The sequence below is a fragment of the Mustela erminea genome, chromosome 13 (assembly GCF_009829155.1).
Source record: "Mustela erminea isolate mMusErm1 chromosome 13, mMusErm1.Pri, whole genome shotgun sequence".
Taxonomy (NCBI): Eukaryota; Metazoa; Chordata; class Mammalia; order Carnivora; family Mustelidae; genus Mustela; species Mustela erminea.
Genome location: NC_045626.1, coordinates 8645431 through 8668751, shown reverse-complemented (window position 1 = coordinate 8668751; position 23321 = coordinate 8645431). Strand labels below are relative to the sequence as shown.

The 23321-nt window shown below is 34.8% G+C and overlaps 1 protein-coding gene across 1 annotated transcript in view; it reads left to right on the top strand.

Annotated features, from left to right (window-relative positions):
• The window catches only part of CCDC102B (coiled-coil domain containing 102B), a 138512-nt gene that overhangs the window by 36866 nt on the left and 78325 nt on the right, over positions 1-23321 (top strand). Inside the window, 3 exon segments of the mRNA XM_032311203.1 lie at positions 6411-7023; positions 8314-8534; positions 19769-19877. Coding sequence (XP_032167094.1) covers positions 6411-7023; positions 8314-8534; positions 19769-19877 — 943 coding nt within the window.

Here is a 23321-nt window from a genome sequence, read left to right as displayed (position 1 = left end):
ACCTGGAAATAGTAGAAAGATTATTCTTATATGAAAATCAGATTCAACAGGGCTTTATAGTTCCACAGCTAATACTAATTTTATTTTTGGCGTAGTTCTCAACAGACATTTTCGTTTATTTGTCACTATTAAGTTGGATTAGATTGCATGAGAAAATTGGGATCATTTGTGGTTTTGTTCACTGAAACCTTGAAATTTAAACATAAATATTAGGAAATGCCAAGGAATTTAACAAGTGTCAGGCTTCCATGCAAATAGGTAATAAGTAACATAGGTTTGTATATATCGTTAGAAGAAACACATTTAAGCTATAAACTCAAATCTTAGATAAAATATCTTTATGGCTCAATATTTGTGCACTGGTGAGATATTTCAGGAATATTTTAAAACGGAACTTGCTCGAACCTGATTAATACCCTAAATTCTACATAAGAATAGTTAAATTATGTTATATCCTCCAAGAAATTCTAAGTGATCTGAACCTAAATTGGTAATTGGCAGGCAAAGCATTATAAGAGCTTCAAGATGATCAGCTTGCCAGAAAAAAGAAATTTTCATTTTCCAAGCTTCATTACAGATGATACATTGGCTTGTATAAAATGGAAATGGATTGTAGATTTTGGATCTTTTTTTATTCCTCTATTCATACTCCAAAGAAATAAATCTGATCACTTTCTATGTCTGATCTAGAAGATGTTTATTATAAACGTAGGTCTTTTTTTATGGGCTTTGTTTGTTTTTGTTTTTGTTTTCTTCTGTAAGCAGAGAAGACATTGCTGTTGTCTGGGAATGGTAGAAATGACATCAAGATATGATGTGGAGAGATTATTCTGAAGTAGATTTTTTAAAGAAATGGAGTTAATTTTTTTATCATTGAGCATTATCTAAGAAATATATTATTTTTCTCAAATAATTTTTTACTGAAAATCTAGACTAAAATAAGGCATCACCCATGTCTTCAACAACACTGGGGAAGAGTAAGAGGTTAAAGACTTAGGAAGCAGGGAAGAAGAATCTGCTAAGAAAAGGGCGGGGCTTATATGAATTCCATGCTAATTCTTTAAAATAAAGTTAATTTCTAATTGGTCAGATAATGAAATTTACAGTTTGATAATGACTGCTAGGAAACATAAATATATGTGTTTTAAAATGTTTTCATTTATGCTTTTACTACAGGGTTTTTGGGGAAAAAAAGTATGCAAGCTTTAAATAACATATAAATTTATTTGATATTATTAATTACCTTTTTGTGCAAGTATTTCCTGCTTCTGTATGGTTCCAAAATCTCACATTCACAACAACAAATACAGACGATACATTATATAGATACTATACATTATATAGATTATACATTGCTGTATAATTTGCCACAGTGTACGGATTTTTAGAGTATAACACTTAGCACGGGCAGAAGCTGAGCTCTCCCGGAGCGGCGTGAACTCGCCGTTGCCTGTAATTGTTCACCCCCTTCCTGTTACAGCTGGAGTCTCAGATTTCACATTTCGTGTGCTCTTGCAGAACTTTCCTAAAAACATTTTTTTCTGCTTTAAACCAGTGCAGTATACATATTTTTATTATACTAATCACGTGCGTATGTTTGACGGGCCACACTTTAAAATAACACTTTGGTGTTTTACTTTCCTGAATATTAAAAACTGATTTTTCTTTTTTGCTTTTTATCAGAGTGTATGGCATCATACCTAAAGTAACAACTGTTCCTTAGTGTTATGTTTTGAATCTGAATTAATCTATTTACTCTTTGCTTATGGCTTTTATTAACATTATTGTGTATGCATTAGCAGTCCTGTGCTTCTTAGGGGAAAAAAAAAAGTCCAAGAAGGGTTTCATTTAGAATTCATTTCCTATAGGTTAATGGAAAGCAATAAGTACAAACAATAAAGCAAAAATCCCTTTGGACCCTATTCGATTCTGCCCTGATAGTATAACTTGTGCCAAAAATGCTTTTATTTCTGGCCCACCTCATTCTTCAGATAATACATAAGACATCTGTCACTTCGGAGAGACTTCCTTAAGTATAAGGTATATGTTGAATCACAACACACTGTTTATTTCTCTCAAAGAGTGTTAAAATTTGTGATTGTAGCTTGATTTATTGCTTTTGGTTATTAACAAGGTCCCAGGATGGCAGAATCCATGTGTATTTTGTTCACTACCACAGAGGAACCTCAAAGTAAACTTTCTGCTCAGATGTCAGGCCTGTAAGGGATGGAGGAGAGTCAAGCATGGGTCTCTCTGACTCATACCTGAAGGATAAGAAACCAAGGGGAGGTGAGCATGTGGAGAGGAGAGAGTCTCTTGCACAGCAATCTGATTGATCAAAGGAGAAACTTGAGGGGAGGTTTGTGCAGGGAATGGACACATCAGGGTGACTGAAGCATAGGGCACAGAAGCAGGATGACAGAGACAAGGCTGCAGGGGTTTACAGGCCCTGGACTTCCAGTTCCTTTAAGCTCTGATGAGATGAAATTCACTCAAAGCCTAGTGTCGGGATCAGCTGACTGTGTGATTGACTGTGTTGTGGTGTGATGTAGTGGAAGATATTGGAGCATAAATATATCCAAAATGGAAATCTGCCAACTATATTTCCAAAATAACCTAAAAGATGATCTTATTATTGTGAACATAGTATTTTGAAGTTGTAGGCTTTTGATATGGGAAGGCAATGACTCTGGATTCAAATTTCTTCATTCCCGAACTGGGTTGGCCCATTCTAAGTAAATGACTTGAGTTGGTTACATTAGATCCCTAAGCCCTGGTTTCTTCATCTCTAGGATGCAGATAATAGGATAATAGTAGCACTGAATATTTCACTGATAATATGAATATGATATAGAAATTGATTTTATCTTTATTACATGAATTTAGGAGCTTCTTGTTTCTCCTTTGCTGTCCTTGTTTTTAAAGTATAACATCTCTCTTTCCAGAAGAGAAAAGAAACTGAAATAAAAAAGATACAGTAGTCCAAACTAACATATTTGGTGACTTGTATAGCACTGGAGATAACTGTCAGCTTGCCTAAGAGACAACCTGGACTGGACAATCTGTGTTGTTTTTCATTTAATGGTCACAAGAACTAACTGAAGTACAATGATATTTCTGTCTCCCCTTACAGATAAGGATAATGAGTCAAAGGCAATTTATATAATTTGTCCAAGATCATTTATATGGGAAGTGACAGAATCAGAGCTTGAAACAATGTAATCTGGAACTCAATGTCGTATACATTAAGCTTCTATTTAGTGAAATATAATGTTTAATAGTATTATTTATACAGGGTAGGCCCATCATATTTAATTTATTTGATTATGTATTTTGTATTTATGTATTGGTTATATATCAGTCTTCAGGGTAGCCTGATTATATGAACATTTTTAATAGCTTTATTGAGGTGTAGGAGATACAAAATATTGCACATATTTAACATATATGATTTGATGAATTAGGACACTGACATGCACCTGTGAGCCCATCGCCATAATCAAAGTAATAAACGTATCCACCACCTTCAAGAATTTCCTTCTGCCCCCTCCCTCCTTTTTATGGTAAGGACAATGCAAAATTTAGTGTAAGAAACCCAAGAGTCAATAGCATTAAAATATTTTCTCATGCACCAAAGACTGTGCTACAACCACTGATAAATACTTCCACAGTCATTGAAATAAAACATAAGGAACATGCACATATGTATAGGGAAAATGAGTGCCTTAATAGATACACATAAGGATTCAATATGTCATTTACACTTGCTTAAGAAACACTTTAGAACATGAAGAACTATTCAAGTTCAAGGACTGAATGATTAAACCCCAACTCAATTTTGTTTAGTCCGATGTGAAAAAATACATAGTTAATTGGTAGGAAAGGTCTCCATGTACCAGAATCCAATTATAGAGTCTTCAAAACAATAGTAAAATAAAAGTTAATGAGAATTTTTAAGGACATTATAATTTTATGATACTGATTTAGTTTGAAAAATGGCAAGGATAAATTTAAATTTAATATGCTAAAATAAGTTTTCTGTTTTTATTTTGGAATTCAAGCCAAGGGAAAAATATCAGAAGTATCATTAAATAGTGAATAATGAATATTATATATTTGCACACACACACACAAATATATGTATTTGTATGATATGTGGATACATATACATAAACTATGTGGTGTGCTTCTAAGAGTTCTTTATTTTCATTTTTAATATTGGTCTCAGTTTACTAATGGTCCAAGAAATTTGGTCAGCTTTATTATCATTGCCCTCTGAATTGCAGTAAATGTAAGGAACAGTTACTCCAAATCAGCACTAACTCAAATGTGCTTGGACATGTACCAATGCTAACAAAAATAATTACAACCATGAATCTGTATTATTCTAAGTGTTATAATAAGGAGTGAATTGGTCTGGCACCTCTACAGAACACTTGTTAAAATGGGTTTTTTCTTTTGAGAGTGATATACATTTAATTTTTTTTTTCAATAAAGACATTTTGTAAGTCAGCATATAAAGATTTATTCTGGGGGCACCTGGGTAGCTCAGTCAGTTAAGCAGCTGACTCTTGATTTTGACTCAGGTCATGATATCAGGGTTCTGGGATTGAGCCCCACCCAGGCTCCACGCCCAGAGAGCAGTCTCCTTGAGTATTCTCTCTGTCCCTCTTTCCCTCCCCCCACCCCGCTCCTGCTCTATTTCCCTCTTTAAAAAAAAAAAAAAAAAAATCTTAAAAAAAAAGAAAAAACTTATTTTCTAGGTTGTTAGTATTATGAAACCCCTTCAGTTGATGAAGTGGATGGTTTGTAAGGAGACAGCTTTTGATCTGTAACTGTATAAAAGCAAATAAAAAATGAGAGGAGTTAATGTCATGTACATTAAATGTTATTTATACCAATATATCTTATTTGATAGTAAAAATGGGCAATCTTATATAACTACAGAACTTCATTAATTGTAGATTAACCTGCATGTTTTAAGTGTTTAGTTTAAAGGAAAACTTCTCCTTGCTGTCATCAATATAGCTATGTTGCCATATTGAATAAAGTAATGGATATACATACTGATAAGTAGGTCTGCTTTTACCAATTAATTTGAGCAGTGCTCCTTACAGCACCTCCTACATACCCTAGCAACCCAGCACCAACTTGACACACAATATGTACTAAATAAAAAATTGATGTAATAATAAATATATTTTCCTGTGTGAATATTTATTTTTTAATTTTTATGTGCCTGTCTCATCCACTGAACTACAGAATCTTTAAGACAAACACCATGTCTTATTCAGTACTTTTTTTTAGAATTTATCATAGTATTAATCATAGGATGAAAATAATTCATGTATCAGTCTGATGCCATTTGACTGCAAGTGACAGAAAACTGAACAATCACACGTTGAATAAAGTTAGGTTCTCACATGGCAAGAAAACAACATGTATGGGGAGCCTGAGTGGCTCAGTGGGTTAAGCCTCTGCTTTCGGCTTGGGTCATGATCTCAGGGTCCTGGGATCGAGCCCCGCATCAGGCTCTCTGCTCAGTGTGGAGCCTGCTTCCTCCTCTCTCTGTCTCTGCCTCTCTGCCTACTTGTGATCTCTTTCTCTGTCATATAAGTGGATGAAATCTTTAAAAAAAAGAAAGAAAGAAAACCACAGATACACATTCTAGCTTTCATGCTGCTGTTCAATCATTAAATCAAGTGCTTTTCCTCTTTCTGTTCTACCATTTTAAATATTATAAGGTGGCTGTTACACTTGCCTTCTTCCAGGATCATGTCTTGGTTTAGGCAGAAAGAAGCAGAAGAAAAGAGTTTTTCATTTTGTGATTTTTTTTTTCCCCGTGTATTTTAGGTGGGAAACTTTCTCTGCAGATTTCCCCTGAAATCTCAGCCAGGACTAGTTCCTATGCTGACTTGAGACTAGTGAATGCTCAGTGAAGTGGAGGCCATCATGGAAGAGACCAGTTAGGATTTAGGCCCTGGGATTAAAATAGACGTTTATCCTCTCAGAAATCAATAGGTTCTGCCTTCCACTTAAGCAGGTTGTGCTTGAATTAGCAGGGAAAAGAGGATCATTGAGTAGTTAGTGGACAACATATATTATAGTAAATATTACCTAAAAAGAAGTGGATTTCTTAAAATGAATTATTCATGTCATATGCTACCCCCAATTGCATCCTTATATTTTTATTTTTACTCATTTGGCAAAATGTAATAGGAGCAATTTCTGTTTTTTGAGGATAATTATAAATGCATGAGTTTTTCCATATTTTTAGTTACAGAGGAAAGGAAAATATGCAATATTGAAAGATACATTGTTTTCATAAACCTTCTTTTTTAAATGTAGGTCTTGCTCTTGTAATTGCAAGGGAAACTCAAATATTAATTATGTTATCTGTCTTTTCTTAGGCCTCAAAAGATAAATATGAATTTAGATTCCATCCATCGGTTAATTGAGGAAACACAAATCTTCCAGATGCAACAGTCATCAACAAAACTGCCTTGTGACATGGTAGCACCTGCTTCCCTGCCCAGGGACACTTGTCATTACTGTTTGCCACTTCAGGGGCTGCAGTCACATTCTGCTCACAACATCTATGCACACTCATGCAGCACCAGTGAGTGGAATATCTGTGAAGAGCTTCGCCTGCGGGAACTTGAAGAAGTCAAGGCCAGAGCTGCCCAGATGGAGAAGACCATGCGCTGGTGGTCAGACTGCACTGCCAACTGGAGAGAAAAGTGGAGTAAAGTTCGGGCTGAAAGGAACAGCGCCAGGGAGGAGGGAAGACAGCTCAGAATAAAATTAGAGATGACAATGAAAGAATTGAGTGCATTGAAAAAGAAACAAAGTTTGCCACATCAAAAAGTGTTAGAAATCACCCAGGACCTGAAGCATCCTGGTTTCATAGAAGTGCCCTCTGCAAGAGGGGAACGATTGCACACTGCTTCCCCAACATGTGAGTCTATCAGAGAACACCTGGTGAAAAGAGAATTTCCTACAAAGGACAGCACGGATAGTAAGGTAAGAAAAGAACTCAGTAGAGGAATTCAGAGTGTGAGCATATTCGGATGCCGGATACCGTAACGAGGAGGAGAGGGAAGATGACAAACCCAGTGGGGCCTATATGTGCTTGCTTGGGCTGCCAGAACCAGGTCCCACAGACTGGGTGGCTTCAGCAACAGAAATTTATTTTCTCATAGTTCTAGAGGCTAGAGGTGTGAGATCAAGGCGTAGACAGGTTTGACTTGAGAGACCTCTCCTTGGCTTATAGTGACTATCTTCTCCCTGTGTCTTTATATCCTCTTTCCTCTGTGTGTGTTTATCTCCAAATTTCCTCATAAAGAAACTATCTCTAGGCCCACCATCATGACCTCATTTTAAACTAATGACCTCTTTAAGGACACTATACCAAATACAGGGTCATTCTAAGGTACTGGGGGCAGGGTAAGACTTCAACATAGAAGTTTGTGAATGAGACACAATTCAGTAGCCCATATTACTGATCTTAGTTATAGTTTTAAGGAAAATTAACTCAGCATTTTTATGTGAAAATTAAATATTTAGAGAGATTTCTCTCTTTACCCTAATTATGACAATACTAATAAATTATTCATACAGTACTTTAAACATTTCCCGAGGTTTGGGACTTTAGCCTCACAATTAATTCCTATAAAATGGGTACCATAGGGAAATATCTTTATGGAGTGCTTCACATTATCCACTTTGGGAATTTCTTGGTATTCTTGAAATCTTGAGGTTTTTGAGAATTCTGCATGAAATAAACTTTTTAAAAATTTATTTTATATAGCAGTTCATAACCTTAATTTATCCATTTTTTTACCCTGGAAAATGCTGTTAACAACCTATGGACCATACTTCCAGAAACTTTAGGAATTCATTTTATCTCTTTAAATTATATCAGTTTATATCGTTATTCCTTTCTACTTAATTCCACCTCTAAAATTATAAATCATAATATCTTGCTCTTCTATAATTCCATCTAAAATTTTAAGGCTTTCTATGATACATGGGATTTATGGTAGCTATAACCTAGATTCCATTGAAATGGAAATTTTAAAAGACTGAAATGTATTTCACTGTAATGTAGAACATAGAAGAAAAAAAACTTGAGGAATGCAAGTTAAAGTTCAACCATATACCTCTTACAGACTGATAAAGAAATGAAAATAGGAATTTCATGCTGAATCATAACATTTATTTCCTTCCAAAAATATGTTTTCTTCATGATTTTTCTGCACCAGATTTTAAAAATAACAATAATTGTTTTATATGTTTTTTTTTTCTTTTCAGGAAGAAGGTTTGATTATTGACCAGTTAAGATTAAATGAGGAGATGAAACTCAATCTTGACTGTTCTAATTCATTCAAAAATGGTGGCTCTGAAAATTGCACACTGAAATCTGCATTAAGATTGCAAGCAATAAACCTGCCTTTGGAGAGTAAAGTGCCTGAAATTTCAGCTTTGCAGGTGCATCTGGATGAGTTCCAGAAAATTTTATGGAAAGAAAGAGAGTAAGTGCTAATCATTTTTTCCTCTAACCAAGCCTGATTTTCAAACTTATTGAAGTTAAGTCTACCAAGCAGGCCATTTGACTATGTATTTGACCTATGATTAGCCACGAAGTATTAATATTTTAAAAATGAGGTAGATGTATATTCATTTTTTGAAATTTTAAAATATTAAATATTTAACACGTAAATATTAATAACATACTATTGTACAGGCAGTGGGCCAAATAGGAAATACAACAGCAAATCAGCATGTTTCAAAACATAAGAAAAAGAAAGCACAATATTCTAAAATCTGTGGGATGCAGCAAAAGCAGATGTTAGAGTGAAATTTATGCTAAAAATACTTGCATTAAGAAAAAAAGTTCAAATAAATAACATTATACCACAAGGAACTAGAAAAAAAAAAGAACTTAGCTAAAATTTAGTAGAGGAGGAAAATAACAAAGGAAAATCAGAATTAAATTAAAAAGAGACCAGAATAAACAAAAACTTAACATTAAAGTAGTGATCAGTTTAAAAAATAATAATAATAAAATAAACAAAATTGGCAATGCTTTAACTACATTAACCAAGACAAAAGAGAGAAGACTCAAAAACCAAAATGAGAAATGGAGGAGAAAATGATACAATAGATATCCACAGAAATATAGAGTATGATGTTACCATAAACAAACTTAGGGGAAAAAAAAAAAAGATGATTTCTAAAAACAAACAAATTACCAAGATTGAATCATGAATCTTGAATCCAAGAAATGGGAAATCTTCTTAGACCAATAACAAGAATGAAAGTTGAATTAGGAATCAAAAATATTCCAACACAGAAAAGCCCAAGTCCACATGGTTTTATTGGTGAATTCTATCAAACATTAAAAAAAATAATTAATGGGATGCCTGGGTGGCTCAGTTGGTTGGACGACTGCCTTCGGCTCAGGTCATGATCCCAGAGTTCCAGGATCGAGTCCCGCATCGGGCTCCCAGCTCCACGGGGAGACTGCTTCTCCCTCTGACCTTCTCCTCGCTCATGCTCTCTCTCACTGTCTCTCTCTCAAATAAATAAATAAAATCTTTAAAAAAAAAAAGATTAAAAAAAATAATTAATGACAATTTTATCAAAATCTTACAAATAATGGAATAGAGGAAATATATTCAAAATCATTCCATGAGACCATCACTACCCTGCTACCAAAGCAGGACAGGAACAATACAAGAACAAAAAATTCTAGTTTTAGTCTATATATTTAGTCTAATATAAGCATCGCTCTTCTTACTTTCTTTTGATATCTGTTTGCATGATGGATCCCCTCACTTTCAATCTGCAGGTGTCATTAGGTCTAAAATGAATCTCTTATAGGTAGCATATAATTTTTTTAATCTATTCTGATACCCTGTGTCTTTTGATTGGAGCATTTATTCCTTTATATTGAAAGTTATTATTTGATAGATATGTATTTTTTGCCATTTGGATCCTTACAACAAAGATAAAAGAGTTTAAAAAGAATCAGTCAGTGATGAAGAATGCAATAAATGAGATTGGCAACAGGCTTGATGCAAGGAACTACAGGCTGGAAAAAGCAGAAGAATGAATTAGTGACCTAAAGACAAAATAATGGAAAATAATGTATATGGCTAGAATAGCCAGTGGGTTTTCTAATTTTTACATCATTAGTAGACATCAGCAAGTCAATAAAAATGAAAAATATGTTCATAAGGGACAGTTCACAATTTGTGATTTATTGATTGCAGAAAAACATGGTTTTATTCATTGATCATTTGTGAGGACTAGATTTGAGATTAAATGACCTGGATATCCTCCTTGGTTCTGACCTATTCAGCTACATGATAGTGCTGTTGTCGCCTTTGTAAAAATATGGATAGTGGTACCTCTATTCCAGTTATGTGTGTGTGTATATGTGTGTGTGTTTAATTTATTTGACAGAGATCACAAGTGGGCAGAGAGGCAGGCAGAGAGAGAGGGAGGAAGCAGGCTCCCTGCTGAGCAGAGAGCCTGATGAGGGGCTCGATCCCGGGACCCCAGGATCATGACCTGAGCTGAAGGCAGAGGCTTTAACCCACTGAGCCACCCAGGCACCCCTTATATGTTGTTTTATAATAAGACTTCCCACACAGTGGTTAGTGTTGAAACAACAATGACCATTTGTTCTGTTCAGGAAGCTTGAGCATGGCTTTGTGTGGACAACTCATCTTTCACTACATGTGGATTCAGCTGGATGGCTCAAAGCTGGAGATGACTTGAAGGCGGGGGGCCAGAATCATCTGAAGCCTCCTGACTTTACTCTCATTTTTGAGACTATCATTTTGAAGTATCATTTAAGACATGCAGGACTATCCATGTGGCCACTTTGATTCCTTAGAGTGCAGTGGCTTGGTCGAAAGTGAACATCTTGACACAAAGAGAAATACATGGCATTTTAATGACCTTGTCTCAAAGTCATACAGCATCACTTCTGCCCTCTCCGCTGAATTCTTGTGTGGATCAAACATGAATTATGTGTGGGAAGGTAACTACTAGTGTGAATTACTCAGGATGATTTTTTTTGTTATTTATTCATGATCACGTTAGACAATTATTAGCATTGTGTGGAATAGTTGATACACTGTCAAATATAGTCCCCAAATCTGAAAATCATTATTTTTCTGTCTCTTTAGTTATAAGACTCTTAATGGGTAGGAAAAAATGGGAGAAATAAGTATGAATATAAATAAATATGAATATAAATATATATTATATTATGGTTTCAATTTTCCTTATTTAAGGAATTGGAAGAATGATAACATGCCCACAAACCTTTCACAGGTAGTTATAAGCCCTTTATATGCCATTCTGTATGTTAGCCAGAAATTTCTCATTAGTCCCTCTGAAATTTAGTCCCACCACTAATTCCCTTTTTCAGATGCTTTGTCTGTACCTCACCATATGAATCAATTGTGATAATACAATCATAATACAATAGATTATAATAATATTCCTGTGTGTGGAATAAATATTTGTTATTCTACTGTCAAGTATAAATTCCAAATAGAGGTAATTGACATTAGTGGGAAGGAGAAAAAATTGAATTAATTTTTAGGCCTGTACCCATATTAAAAATTAATTTCATCTGGAATTGTAAGTTGCTGTCAAGTTCTAACCTCTGTGTTTATTTCTTGAAGGATTTAACTTTTTAGTGGTTATAGACTTCTCTCACACCCACTCACAGTGTTACTTGCCTGACATAATGTGGTCGGACCATAGGAAGCTGCTCCTACATGTAAACTGCCTTAGGTGCCAGCTTTAATGATACACCCGTGTATCTCTACACTCCCACTCAGACACACACACACGCACATTATGTTTGACTCTCTGGGGATAAATTAACAATCTCTGTAGTACGTAAATTCTCCAGTTTGCTGGGACTTCAATATAGAAACCATAGTCAGGCCAGAAATAAGGGGGAAAGGAGACCTCTGATACCACTTCGTCTCCTCACTCCTCTCTTTCATGAACAGGCCCGTGGGGGTTACGTGTCCGTGAGTCAGCATGTCCGTGAGTCAGCATCAGCAAGCCCTCCATGCGAGGCAATCACAAAGCCTTTTTTCTATCACAAGAGAATGTTTCCCAAGGATATAGTATATGCTGTTGCAATAAATCTGTCTAACTTTTTCAAGTTTTCCTTCTGGAATCTCAGCCAGTAGATGGGCCAGAGCTGAGAACGTGTGAATGTCATCTTTTCTCTGTTTCCAGCTAGTGGGAAAGTGCTCTTAACTGGAGCGCAGCGATCAGCCACGACAGCTCAGGGGATCCTTCCCACCATTGTCACTGATGAGAACCTCCTTATCAGAGACAATATACTTTATCGTATTGTTTGCATTCTGAGCACGATGCAGTTTTATGAAAATAATCAGCCAGTATCTAGAAGTTCCTCATGTGTTAGAATTTGTACATTTTTGATCTCTCTGATCAAGACTTCCCAGGCGGAAAAGGGGAGGTGAGAAGGGGGTCTGATCCTCCCCGAGAGCGAGCGACGTGGAACTAGACACTGGGGGACAGGAACTGGTGGAACTAGACACTGGGGGGCAGGAACTGGTGGAACTAGACACTGGGGGACAGGAACTGGTGGAACTAGACACTGGGGGACAGGAACTTTGGCGACGTCAGATGGTAAATAAAGGTGACGACGAGGTAAAATATTTTACCGTTTAGAACCAGTTCTCAAATTAAACTGCAGATGGCACCTGTATCCCTTAGAAAACGTTTGGTCTGTGTCATTTCAGCACAGCTTCCGTCCTCCGCTCTCAAGTTTATTTCTTGGTTTATTTTCTATAGCAGAAAGGTAACATGCTTCAATTATTTCGCTTTCCTTCATTAAATGGTGTGCTTTTGCCTCAATAAAATGAGACTTAAAATCTTGTTGAGAATTCCTCAGTGAACACAACAGATTGGCATGCAAGTCTAGTTCATACTATTTAGTGTAATATTTTTAAAGACTAGAGAGGCCTACTTACTTATTCATTATTACTAACAGGGTATGCGGTAAACCTTTGCCTTTTTAATAAAGTGATTTATGGCTTGTATTCCTTTATACATATGTATTTATTTTTCTAGCTTCATTGAAGTATAACTGAGAAACAAAATTTGTGTATATTTAAGTTGTACAACAGGATGGGTTTGGGAGGGTTTTCTTTTTCTATTTTAATTCCAGTTAACATGCAGCATCATGTCAGTCGCTGTTATACGATATAGTGACTCAGCAGTTTCATATGTCACCTGTGCCATCCCGACAAGCACCCATGATGTTTTGGTAGCACTATGAAATGATCACCACAACCCCGCTAGTTAATACATCTATCACTTAACGCCATTAATAATTTGTGTGTGTGGTGAGACCGCTTGCGATCTACCCTCTCAGCAAATCTCTGGTGTACAACACGCTATCGTTAGCTAAAGTCCCTGTGCCGCACATTAGATTTCCAGAACCTACTCCATAAGTAAGTTTGAGAGTTTGTGCCCTTTGACTGACGTCTTGTAACTCTCCCCACTTTCCAGCCCCTGGTGCTCACCATTCTACTCTCTCTTAGTGTGAGTTCAACTTTCTAAGATTGTGTGTATAAATGAAAGGGTATAGTATTCGTCATTCTGTGTCCAGCTTATTTCACTTAGTGGAACGTCCTACATATGTACATACACCCCCCCCCCCCATTTTCTGTATCTTGCATGTGTAGATGGACAATCAGATTGCTTCTGTATCTTGGCTTTTGTGAATAATGCTGCAGTGAACACCAAAGTCTGTTCGAGGTACTGATTTCCTTTCCTTGGTTGTATACCTAGAAATGGGATTGCTATATCATATGACTGTCCTATTTTTAATTTTTTGAGGAACCTGCATATCTTTTTCCATAGTGGCTACACTGATTTACATTCCCCTCAACAATGGCATTTTAACCACACGCTTAGCCTCACGTGTTACTGCTTGTCTTTTTGATAACAGCCGTTCTAAAGTGGTGAGGTGATACCTCACTGAGGTTTTGGTTTGCTTTTTCTTGATGATGAGTTATGTTAAGCATCTATTCATTTACTTGGCCATTTCTATGTCTTCTTGGAAAACTGTCCACTCTGCCTTGCTCATTTTTTGTTTTGGTTTGTGTGGGGGTGTTTTTGTTTTGTTTTGTTTTTGCTTCTGAGCTGTGTGAGTTCCTTATATAATTTGGACATTAACCTCTTATCAGATACATGGTTTCCCAATATTTTCTCCATTCCGTCGGTGGCCTTTTCATTTTGTTGATTATTTCTTTTCCTGGGCAGAAGCTTCTTAGCTTGATGTACTTCCACTTATTTATGTTTGCTTTTGGTGCCAAATCCAAAAAAGCATTGCCAAATACCAATATCCAGGAATTTTTCCCGTAAGTTTTCTTCTACAACTTTTAGAGTTTCAGTCTTCTATTTAATCCATTTCAAGTCACTTTTTGTGTACTTCTGCAATTGTTTTTCACTCTCTGGTATCTTTTTTGTTTGAGCAGTCCCCTACCGAAGGAGATGGACTCTCTTTCTCTGCATAGACTACACAATTGCTAGTGAGTCTCAACGTGAGTTTCCCTGGTAGTTAAGGAGCGGAAACTTGACATAGGAGCATCTCTTCAGGGGAGGCACCCAGACTTTGTAGCAGAAGCTAATGCCCCCAAGAAGCAGCGAGCACCCAGAATGCATTGCGGTGAGGAGAAAGGCTGTGGCAGTAGCTACATCTTGATCCCAGAGGCAGCAGTGGGCTCTGGTCTCTAGTGACACTCTCGCCAAGTCTGGAGTTGGTGGTGTTGAGGCCCTGCTGTGCTGTCTGTCCCTAAATGGTGGTGGCTGCATTGAAATGCTGATGGGAGGATAGCTGTGGCATCCTCCTCGGTAGCCCTGACTCTGCACGTTCCCCATTTGCTTCTCGGGATCTTCTCAGAATCGCCTCAAAAAGATTCTTTGAGCTATTAATATCCTTTACTACTTAAATTGGCTAATTTGAAATATTTACTTGTCAGACACTCAATTGATAACCAAGAAAGTGCATAGGCAACAGGCAGTGGGGTCTTCATAGGATCGGCTCTGTGGCATCGGAGTAGTCCTTTGTTGCTGGCTGGATCGCCTCCGGATCCAGGCTGGATCAGTCTCTGATCGTTCCAAACATCTCTCATCTTTATAGTCGTCTATAAATTCATCTCTTTTCTAATTAAATTAACTATATATGGCTTTGGCTCTTCGCTGAAGGATGCTGCAAATGCTCAAAGTTGTAATTGTAACTACTTGGGAATAGAATCCCAAAATGACAAACACTGCTGATTAAAAACACATTTATAAACTTCTTTTTATTCTTCATATTTTGATACTAACTCTATAATTTGAACTAATAGAAAAATTGGTATCTAGATGTTATTACAAGTTAATTTGTTTTTGTCTGGCAAAAGCATTTGACATTAGTAGACCTTTAAGAAAATACTTATTAGATATTTTACAATGAAACAGTTCAAAAATGATTAATTCTATCCCCAAATATTTAATATTTATGTTTCAGAAATTTTCATCCCTGAAAAATATTTTGGTTTATTTTCCTGTCTATATATATATATATGTCCAAATTTTATCGTCAATTTTTTAAAAAGATTTTATTTATTTAATTTCAGGGAGAGAGTGAGAGAGGGAACACAAGCAGCGGGGGTGGGAGAGGGAGAAACAGTCTTCCCGCTGAGCAGGGAGCCTGATGCAGAGCTTGGATTTCAGGACCCTGGGATCATGACCTGAGCTTAAGGCAGATGCTTAACAACTGAGCCACCAAGGTACCCCTTTATCTTCAGTTATTATGGGATCATGATAGTTAACAAAGTATCAAAAGATACATAGAAATACAATTATATCTTTCCATAAAAATCATTTTGGTTCACACCTTATCTTTTAGTTCTGCAAATGTTAAATATTTTAGCAATTAGATCTTTAAAAGTTCATATCATCATATTAAAAATACTTCATTTTTTCTGGACCTTGTTATTTTTTTAAAAGAAGTGCATAAAATATGCAATACTCTTTAGAGTAAAATGAGTTTTTTTCTGTCACCTTGTTGTAGTTCAAGTGATATGATGATAACTTAAATTTCAGTTATAAATTTACCTGTAAAATTAATCCGTTTGGAAAATCCCTCCAAAATATAGAATAAATTGATTGGGCCAGAAATTAAGAATTTAAAGAGTACCCTCTGCTACATAAATTTAAGTGTGCAGTGTCCTTATGTCCTCAGTGCTTGCCTGCATAGAGTCACAGAATTTTTTTCATGAAGACATACTAAAAATAAAAATAGCCAAGCATCACATTACCACTAAATATGTGTTTATGAATTGCCTGTCCTTTCATTTCTCTGACTAAATTTTACCATTTTATGTAATAAAAGTACATAATTTAATTTCAGTAAACTAATAAATATTAGTTATTTCATTTAAGATAAGATTGCATTAAGAGATAATACTCTATTTTAAACATTATTAATTTGCCTTAAATAAGGAATAGGAATCCATTTCATTTTAATACAGTTGGGCAAAATTCTATTATTTTCATTTCATGAACTGGCTTTGACTATTCTAAGTCTAGGTGTAATTTAGATGTAATTATATCTTTAGAATATACCTATGTTTCTCTATAACTAAGATTAAAAGTTTAATTAATACATAGTTTGAAGTGGTCTTCTTGAGCCTCTTATAAAATTCTTGAAAGAATATTTACCCCAGTACTTTTTAATGACATTTTTGAGAATTAACATTTATTCTACAGTAATAAGAAATCATTTTTATCTTAATATGAGTTTTTTGCTAACATCATCATTTGATTTATTAGTGTTATATTAAAAAACTCAGAGTGATTTCTGAACATGTATGACCTTGAATTTGGAAATTTTAAAATGTAGACTTTTCTCAAGTAAATTTTTATATTATTTTACTGATAAATTTTGAGAAAATTTATCATTGTGTGCTTATTACACAAATGTAGTTAATTAATATCCTTTAATGAAGTGAATTTATTAATTTACTGTATTCCTTTTCCTTTTTAAAATTTTCAATCCCTGACAGAAAAAACATTCCCATGTTCTTCTCCTGCAACTCTAGTAAATTAAAATTCTAAATATGGTGATTTTTAAACATTCCAATGAAGTTATAAACTTAGTGAAATTTTCTTATATTTTGAAACAAATTTACAAGTCTAAGTCAATACTCAATTTCTTTTAATATTCAAATATGCCTAATCATCCAAAAACCTTAATATCCAAATGCCAAATATAGAACATATTTTAATGTACAGTGATTTTTACATGTTCCCTTTAAGTGTGACACCAAATATTAGTATTTGGCAGTTTGTTCATTATTTCTATATCAAATCCTCTTCTTGAAATCCCAAACATAGTCACTAAGAATAAAAATAATATCTTGGGGGGCATCTGGGTGGCTCAGTCATTAAGAGTTTGCCTTCAGCTCAGGTTATGATCCCGGGGTCCTGGGATCAGCCCCGCATTAGGATCCCTGCATAGGGGGAAGCCTGCTTCTCCCTCTCCCACTCGCCTGCTTGTGTTCTCTCTCTCTCTCTGTCAAATAAATAAATAAAATCTTAAAATAAATAAATAAATAATAAATAAAATCTTTTATTTTAAGTTATATAAATTATTTTAAGTAAGTAAGTTGGGGTCATTAGCTGGCTGGGTCTGCTTATCTATCAGGATTTTGGACTGAGGTTGTTAATCTGTAGTTGTGGACATTCATAGGCAGTATCCATAGGACATACTTTTATATCAAGCCCTTTTGTTTGTTAGTTTTAATATGTTTGCTGTTAATAAGGTATTTAAAATTATAGTCATAAGTGGTGCTGGTGTTTTTGCAACCTGAGTCTTCTGAGCTTAAACCCTAACATTCTCACATGTTCTCTTCAGTTCTGTGGCTAAACATTCAATCAATGTTTAGCCATTGATTGAATTAAATTAATGTATATATGACCTAATTCTATTTTAAATTATTTTCATAGTATTACTAACTGGAAAATTCATATTTCTCATAAATATGTAAATGACATTCTGTTTTGATTCTGGGTACATCTTCTAGATCTGTGAATATGTTTCTAAGATCCTTCTAATGACATTAAACTAAAATAGAGCCAAGTATGTGTATTGGTTAATTATAATTACAATAAGGTTTAACTAACAGCTACAGAATCTCAGTGGTATACAACAATGAGACTTTACTCAGCTGGACTCTGTGAGCCAACTAAGTGCTGACTGATCTAGACTGGACTCTGCAGGAAAGACTGGTTGTCATCCCATCTCTCATATTCCCATGGGGAGCAGTGAGTCTGCGTTGCTACATACTTCTCTTTGCTATGGTCAAAATACAAGGTAAAACCAGTTGCATAAACACTTTGAAGGCTCAGACTCATGGTGCCCACTAGCATTCCACTGGTGATGTCAGGCACCTTTTCCATTTTCCAAAACACTGCAAGTTATGATTTCCTTATTACTTACCATCATCACCATTTTCCCAGCTGCTTATGTTTTATCACCATTTTTTCCTGTAGCATCCCCCTTTTAAGTATCATTTTCTATGTCAGTTATCTTTTGCGGCAGGAAAAACACAAAAGAACCACGCGCACACACACACACACACACACACACACACACACACACACCATGAAATTCAGTGGCCTAAAACAATGATTTATTTTAGCCTATATGGATACAAAAAAAGGAGAACCAGATCAGCTTGTTGCCATAGTAAGGTTGGGCTCAGATCTACTTTATGTTTTTATTTGGGAACAGCAATTCCTTGGGGGAAATTTTTACAGTGATGGCTGAGACGTAAGAGAAGAAGCCCAACCACACAGATTCTTTACAAACGTCTAGGTCTGTCAAAGCCTAGAAACAAGGACTGGGGAAAGCAACTCTGTCCATTGAGGTAGAGAAAAGAGATTGAGCATTTTTTAACACTAATCTGGTGCACCACACACAGATCAAGATTGGCCATCTGCAAGGGTCGGTATATGCTAATTACCACCAGAAGTAAACAATTATTTTCAGTGAGTCACTCTGACAGACATATGGCCATACAAAAAAAGTTAATAATTGAGATATTAAAGGACCAGACTTCAATCCTAACTTGTCATTTGTTGTACAAATGGATAAATTAATTTCAATTATTTTAAATAAAGATGCCAGTGAAACTGCTTCATTAAAACAAAATTGCAAATATTTTTTAAAAAGTATTTTTATATCTCCAGTAAATTATTTCTTAAATTACTTTGTGGAGTCCTTGGCATTCTCTTTCATATCAAAGGATTCTTTATTCATATATAGTCAGAATATGAAGTTGGATAAAAGCCATGTTAAAATTAGGTATATTTATATATCCTCCTATATAAGAAAACAATATGAATAAGAGAATGAGAGAAATAAATGAAAAATACCAGAGAAAAGCAGGCAGAAAGTCAAATATTTTGATACTAGCAAAGCCAAATTAAATATGTTTAACTTACTCTAATGCTAATTGTTAGAATAACAAATTAAACCAAGTTTTATTCAATATTGATAATTTTTAATAAGCTAGAAAAGTTTTCCTGTGATTACAATGGCCATATACAAGTATAAAAATAAGGAAATTAGGAAATCAAATATTGAATGTGTTCCTATAATTATTTTTAAATTTTAAGTCTATCTTATTTTTAATTCTTTATTTAGAATGCGCTCCTCTTTGGAGAAAGAAATAGAACGACTGGAGTCAGCTTTGTCTGTATGGAAATGGAAATATGAAGAACTGAAAGAATCAAAGCCAAAAAATCTGAAAGAGGTATGGAGGCACGCAGTGTAAAGGGAAAATGAAACTGACTGTTGTCTTGTTCGGGTGGGTTACCTACTGGGCAGAAAGTTCCATAGATGAGGAAAAGTTAAAAAATTTAATTTCCTCCATAAAAGGGATATTTTCACTCCCGTGTCCATGTGAACTCAGGCAAACTCAACCCATAGGGAATCTTTCTCTAAAAACACATATTTTGAATGATCAGTGTGACACCATTAACTATCCATTCTGGGCACGTGTAAGGGGACTGCTAAGGAGGTCATTATATCATAGCACTTGCAGTAAACAGTGTTTCATGTAGCAGTCTGAAAATACCACTAGATCTCTAGTGCACCTAGGTTCTTTTCATATTGGCTTTATGGGTTACTCAGGATCAGGCACTTGCCTTTATAATTTTCCTTTGCATTTTCATCGCTAAAATGCTGTCTGAATCTTTCCCATCTCAATGATTTATTAATATTCATTGTTAAGACAATATTAATTGCCCATCTTGTGTGTATACCAAAGCATCGTCCCAGGTAAGCAGGTGGGGTAGAATAATGAGCCAAGAAAAGAAAAAGCCTGACAAAATGATGACAAGCCAAAGGCTTCAAATGAGTCTTCATTTATTTGGGCGTGTATATATGTGTGTTTATATTATATATTATACATTATATATTATATGTATATACACACATGTGTATCTATGTATACAAAGCATGTATATGCTGACCAGCTGTCTAGAGAAGGTGAGTATCTAAATTCTGTATGTAATTGTGCCTCAATCAGAAGCATTATTCCATCTGTTGTTAAAAAAAAGTGGTAAGCAATATTTCTCTTTGTGAAATCCCATATTAATGTTGCTTCAGGTTTGTTTCCAGCAAGTGGTGAAGTTTAGAGTCAATAACTAAGTTTGCTGAAATCACATGAGGAACCTTAGTTGCCAGCATACACCTGCCTTCTGAGTCACTCGCAGGCGTCCTGACGTCCGTGGAGGACGGTGGCGGTCGCGCACTGGCTCTGAGACAGCCGGCTCTGTTAACACAGGGGACTCCTGAGATTTCAAATGAGGGAGAGCTTTTCCTAATACGATTAAGCAAATATCTCCTGCTTAAAAATCATTTATTAACAAAAAGTAATCTCAGTGAGAGCCACAGGCCGTTAGTTGGAGAACATCTCTCAATGAGGGGTAAATTAAACAATTAAAGCTAACAAGCCACATCAGGTTTACCTCTCCTTTGTAGATTCGCGTTAGATTGTCAGATTTGTTTTGTTTCTAGCTCAAGCTTTAGGTATATATATACACAGTGTATGTGTGTGTACACATACCCCTGCATTTATGTATGGATTCATGGTACTTATATTCACAGGCACCTGACTGAACTGATATGCACAAGGACAGTAAAGTATTGCTATACAGGAAAAATAGTTCAGAATACAAAAATCATTTATATTTAGAGTGTATGTGTATTTGCCCTTATAATATATTGGGCTCTAAATTTGAGAAAGCTAGTATTGATGATAGAATGAGTTTTAATTTTAATTTTAAAATAAATGTGCATTTACTATCTTTTGCCACTAGTGGACAGTGCAGACTTGATAACGTTAGTTTCTTAATGCTTTTTATTCAAGCAATTTAACATTTATGTAGCAAATGTTTTTGAAAAGGGGCATGATTTTGAGTTGGTTTACAAAAGGATATGTATATTTTAAAATGTTTAATGCTTTATATTCAGAGATGACATTTTGGACATTAAGTGGGAACAAGTCTACTTTAACAAAGCTTTATAGATAAAAAAATAAAACCAATGTATTTTATTTTACAAAAAAAAATGGGCTTACATTTTAATGTAAAAAACCCCATACAATTACAATTTAATGTAAAAAAACCCATACAGAAATATATATTAGTACATATGTAACCCTTTTATTAGATAAAATATAGGGATTTTGGAACAGGGAAAACCTCAACATTGTCGTGTGAAACTTGTTCAACTATTTAAACTTTGAGCACATGTTTCAGTTCAGTGAACTACAAATTTGAACATTGAGTGGAAGTGACGATGAATAAAAAAGGTTTATAGTAGATGATGTAAAGTTCATTTTAGCAGAGATAAAGAAAAGTGTTGTTTGAATTATTTATATGAGATTACTTTTTAAAATCTCTCTACTCCCTAAAACTGGAAGCCTTTTTGAAGAGATGTGGTATGCCCATATGTTTAAATTATTTTAAAAAATATTGTGGAATATTTGAAAATATCTAAAAACTGAATAAAAATATGTTGTCACTTAATTTTTATGTATACTTTGTTTAATTGTTTTATAATAGATTAGAACAAGAAGAATTTTATGGTACATTTAGAAATGGTGTTGCAGAGTAATTATAAGTGTAAAATATTCAAAGTTTCTGTTCAGTTGAAGGGCAGTCTAGAAATGTGTCATGATGTATACTTCATGCGAATACTTCGGGACTGCATGTAAATACTCCTTTCTACTCCAGTCCTCAAAAATTATGGCAAATGACCTTCATTTTACTGTAATTCTTCATCTATAAAAACCTCTTGAATACAAGTGTAACTCCGTTTCAGATGCCTGAAACTGTCACAAGCAAATATATGCCTGGCTAGGAACTGCTGATATAAAGATTAGCAATTTTTAGAGATGGAAACCCATGTGCTTAATAGACCAGGGTTTTAAAAAATGTATTTGAAAATCTGGCCTCTTTAGAGGGAAATAATTCTTAAATCACCGACATTTCCTCAAGAGTAAATGTAAGAACTTAATTGTAGAATCTGATACGTATTTAAAATGCAACCAAGACAATGAGTGGTAGAAATGATTATATTCCACATGCTGTTCCCGTGCTGAATTTAATACTTATTCAGCTTTTCCTTTGCAAATCTATAAGTATTGATTTGGAATTAGATTATGAATTCCAATTTTTTGAAATGGTCATTTTCATGAAATCTCATGATTTAGAGAATCAAATATTCATGGAAGTAATATTGATTACAAACAATTATGGTACTTCTGCTTTAGCAATAAATGACTCTGATTCTTTCCATAATGGAAGAGATCTTACCATATGTGGAGAATACTGCTAACATTTTAAAATTGGTCTCAAACTGAAAAATGAAGTATAATTTGTCTTTGACAATTTTGTACTTTTACTGGTATTTTTTTAAGGATTTTTATCGAGGAGTCTTCTCTCTTTTCGTGATAATAACAGTGTTTCTAGTAATTTATAATTTACAATGTTCTTTTATAAATATTTATGTTAAATATTTACAGACACAGGCTTTGTGAGACTATATATGTCAGTAAGGGCTGTCAATAAAGCCTTCTCTGAAATACTTCAAAACATATTTTCTGATTTGGGGGAAATAGAAGGTTAAAATTAGGATTATATGTAGCTAAAATTCTACACTAACGCCATTAATTTTTCAGAAATAAGAT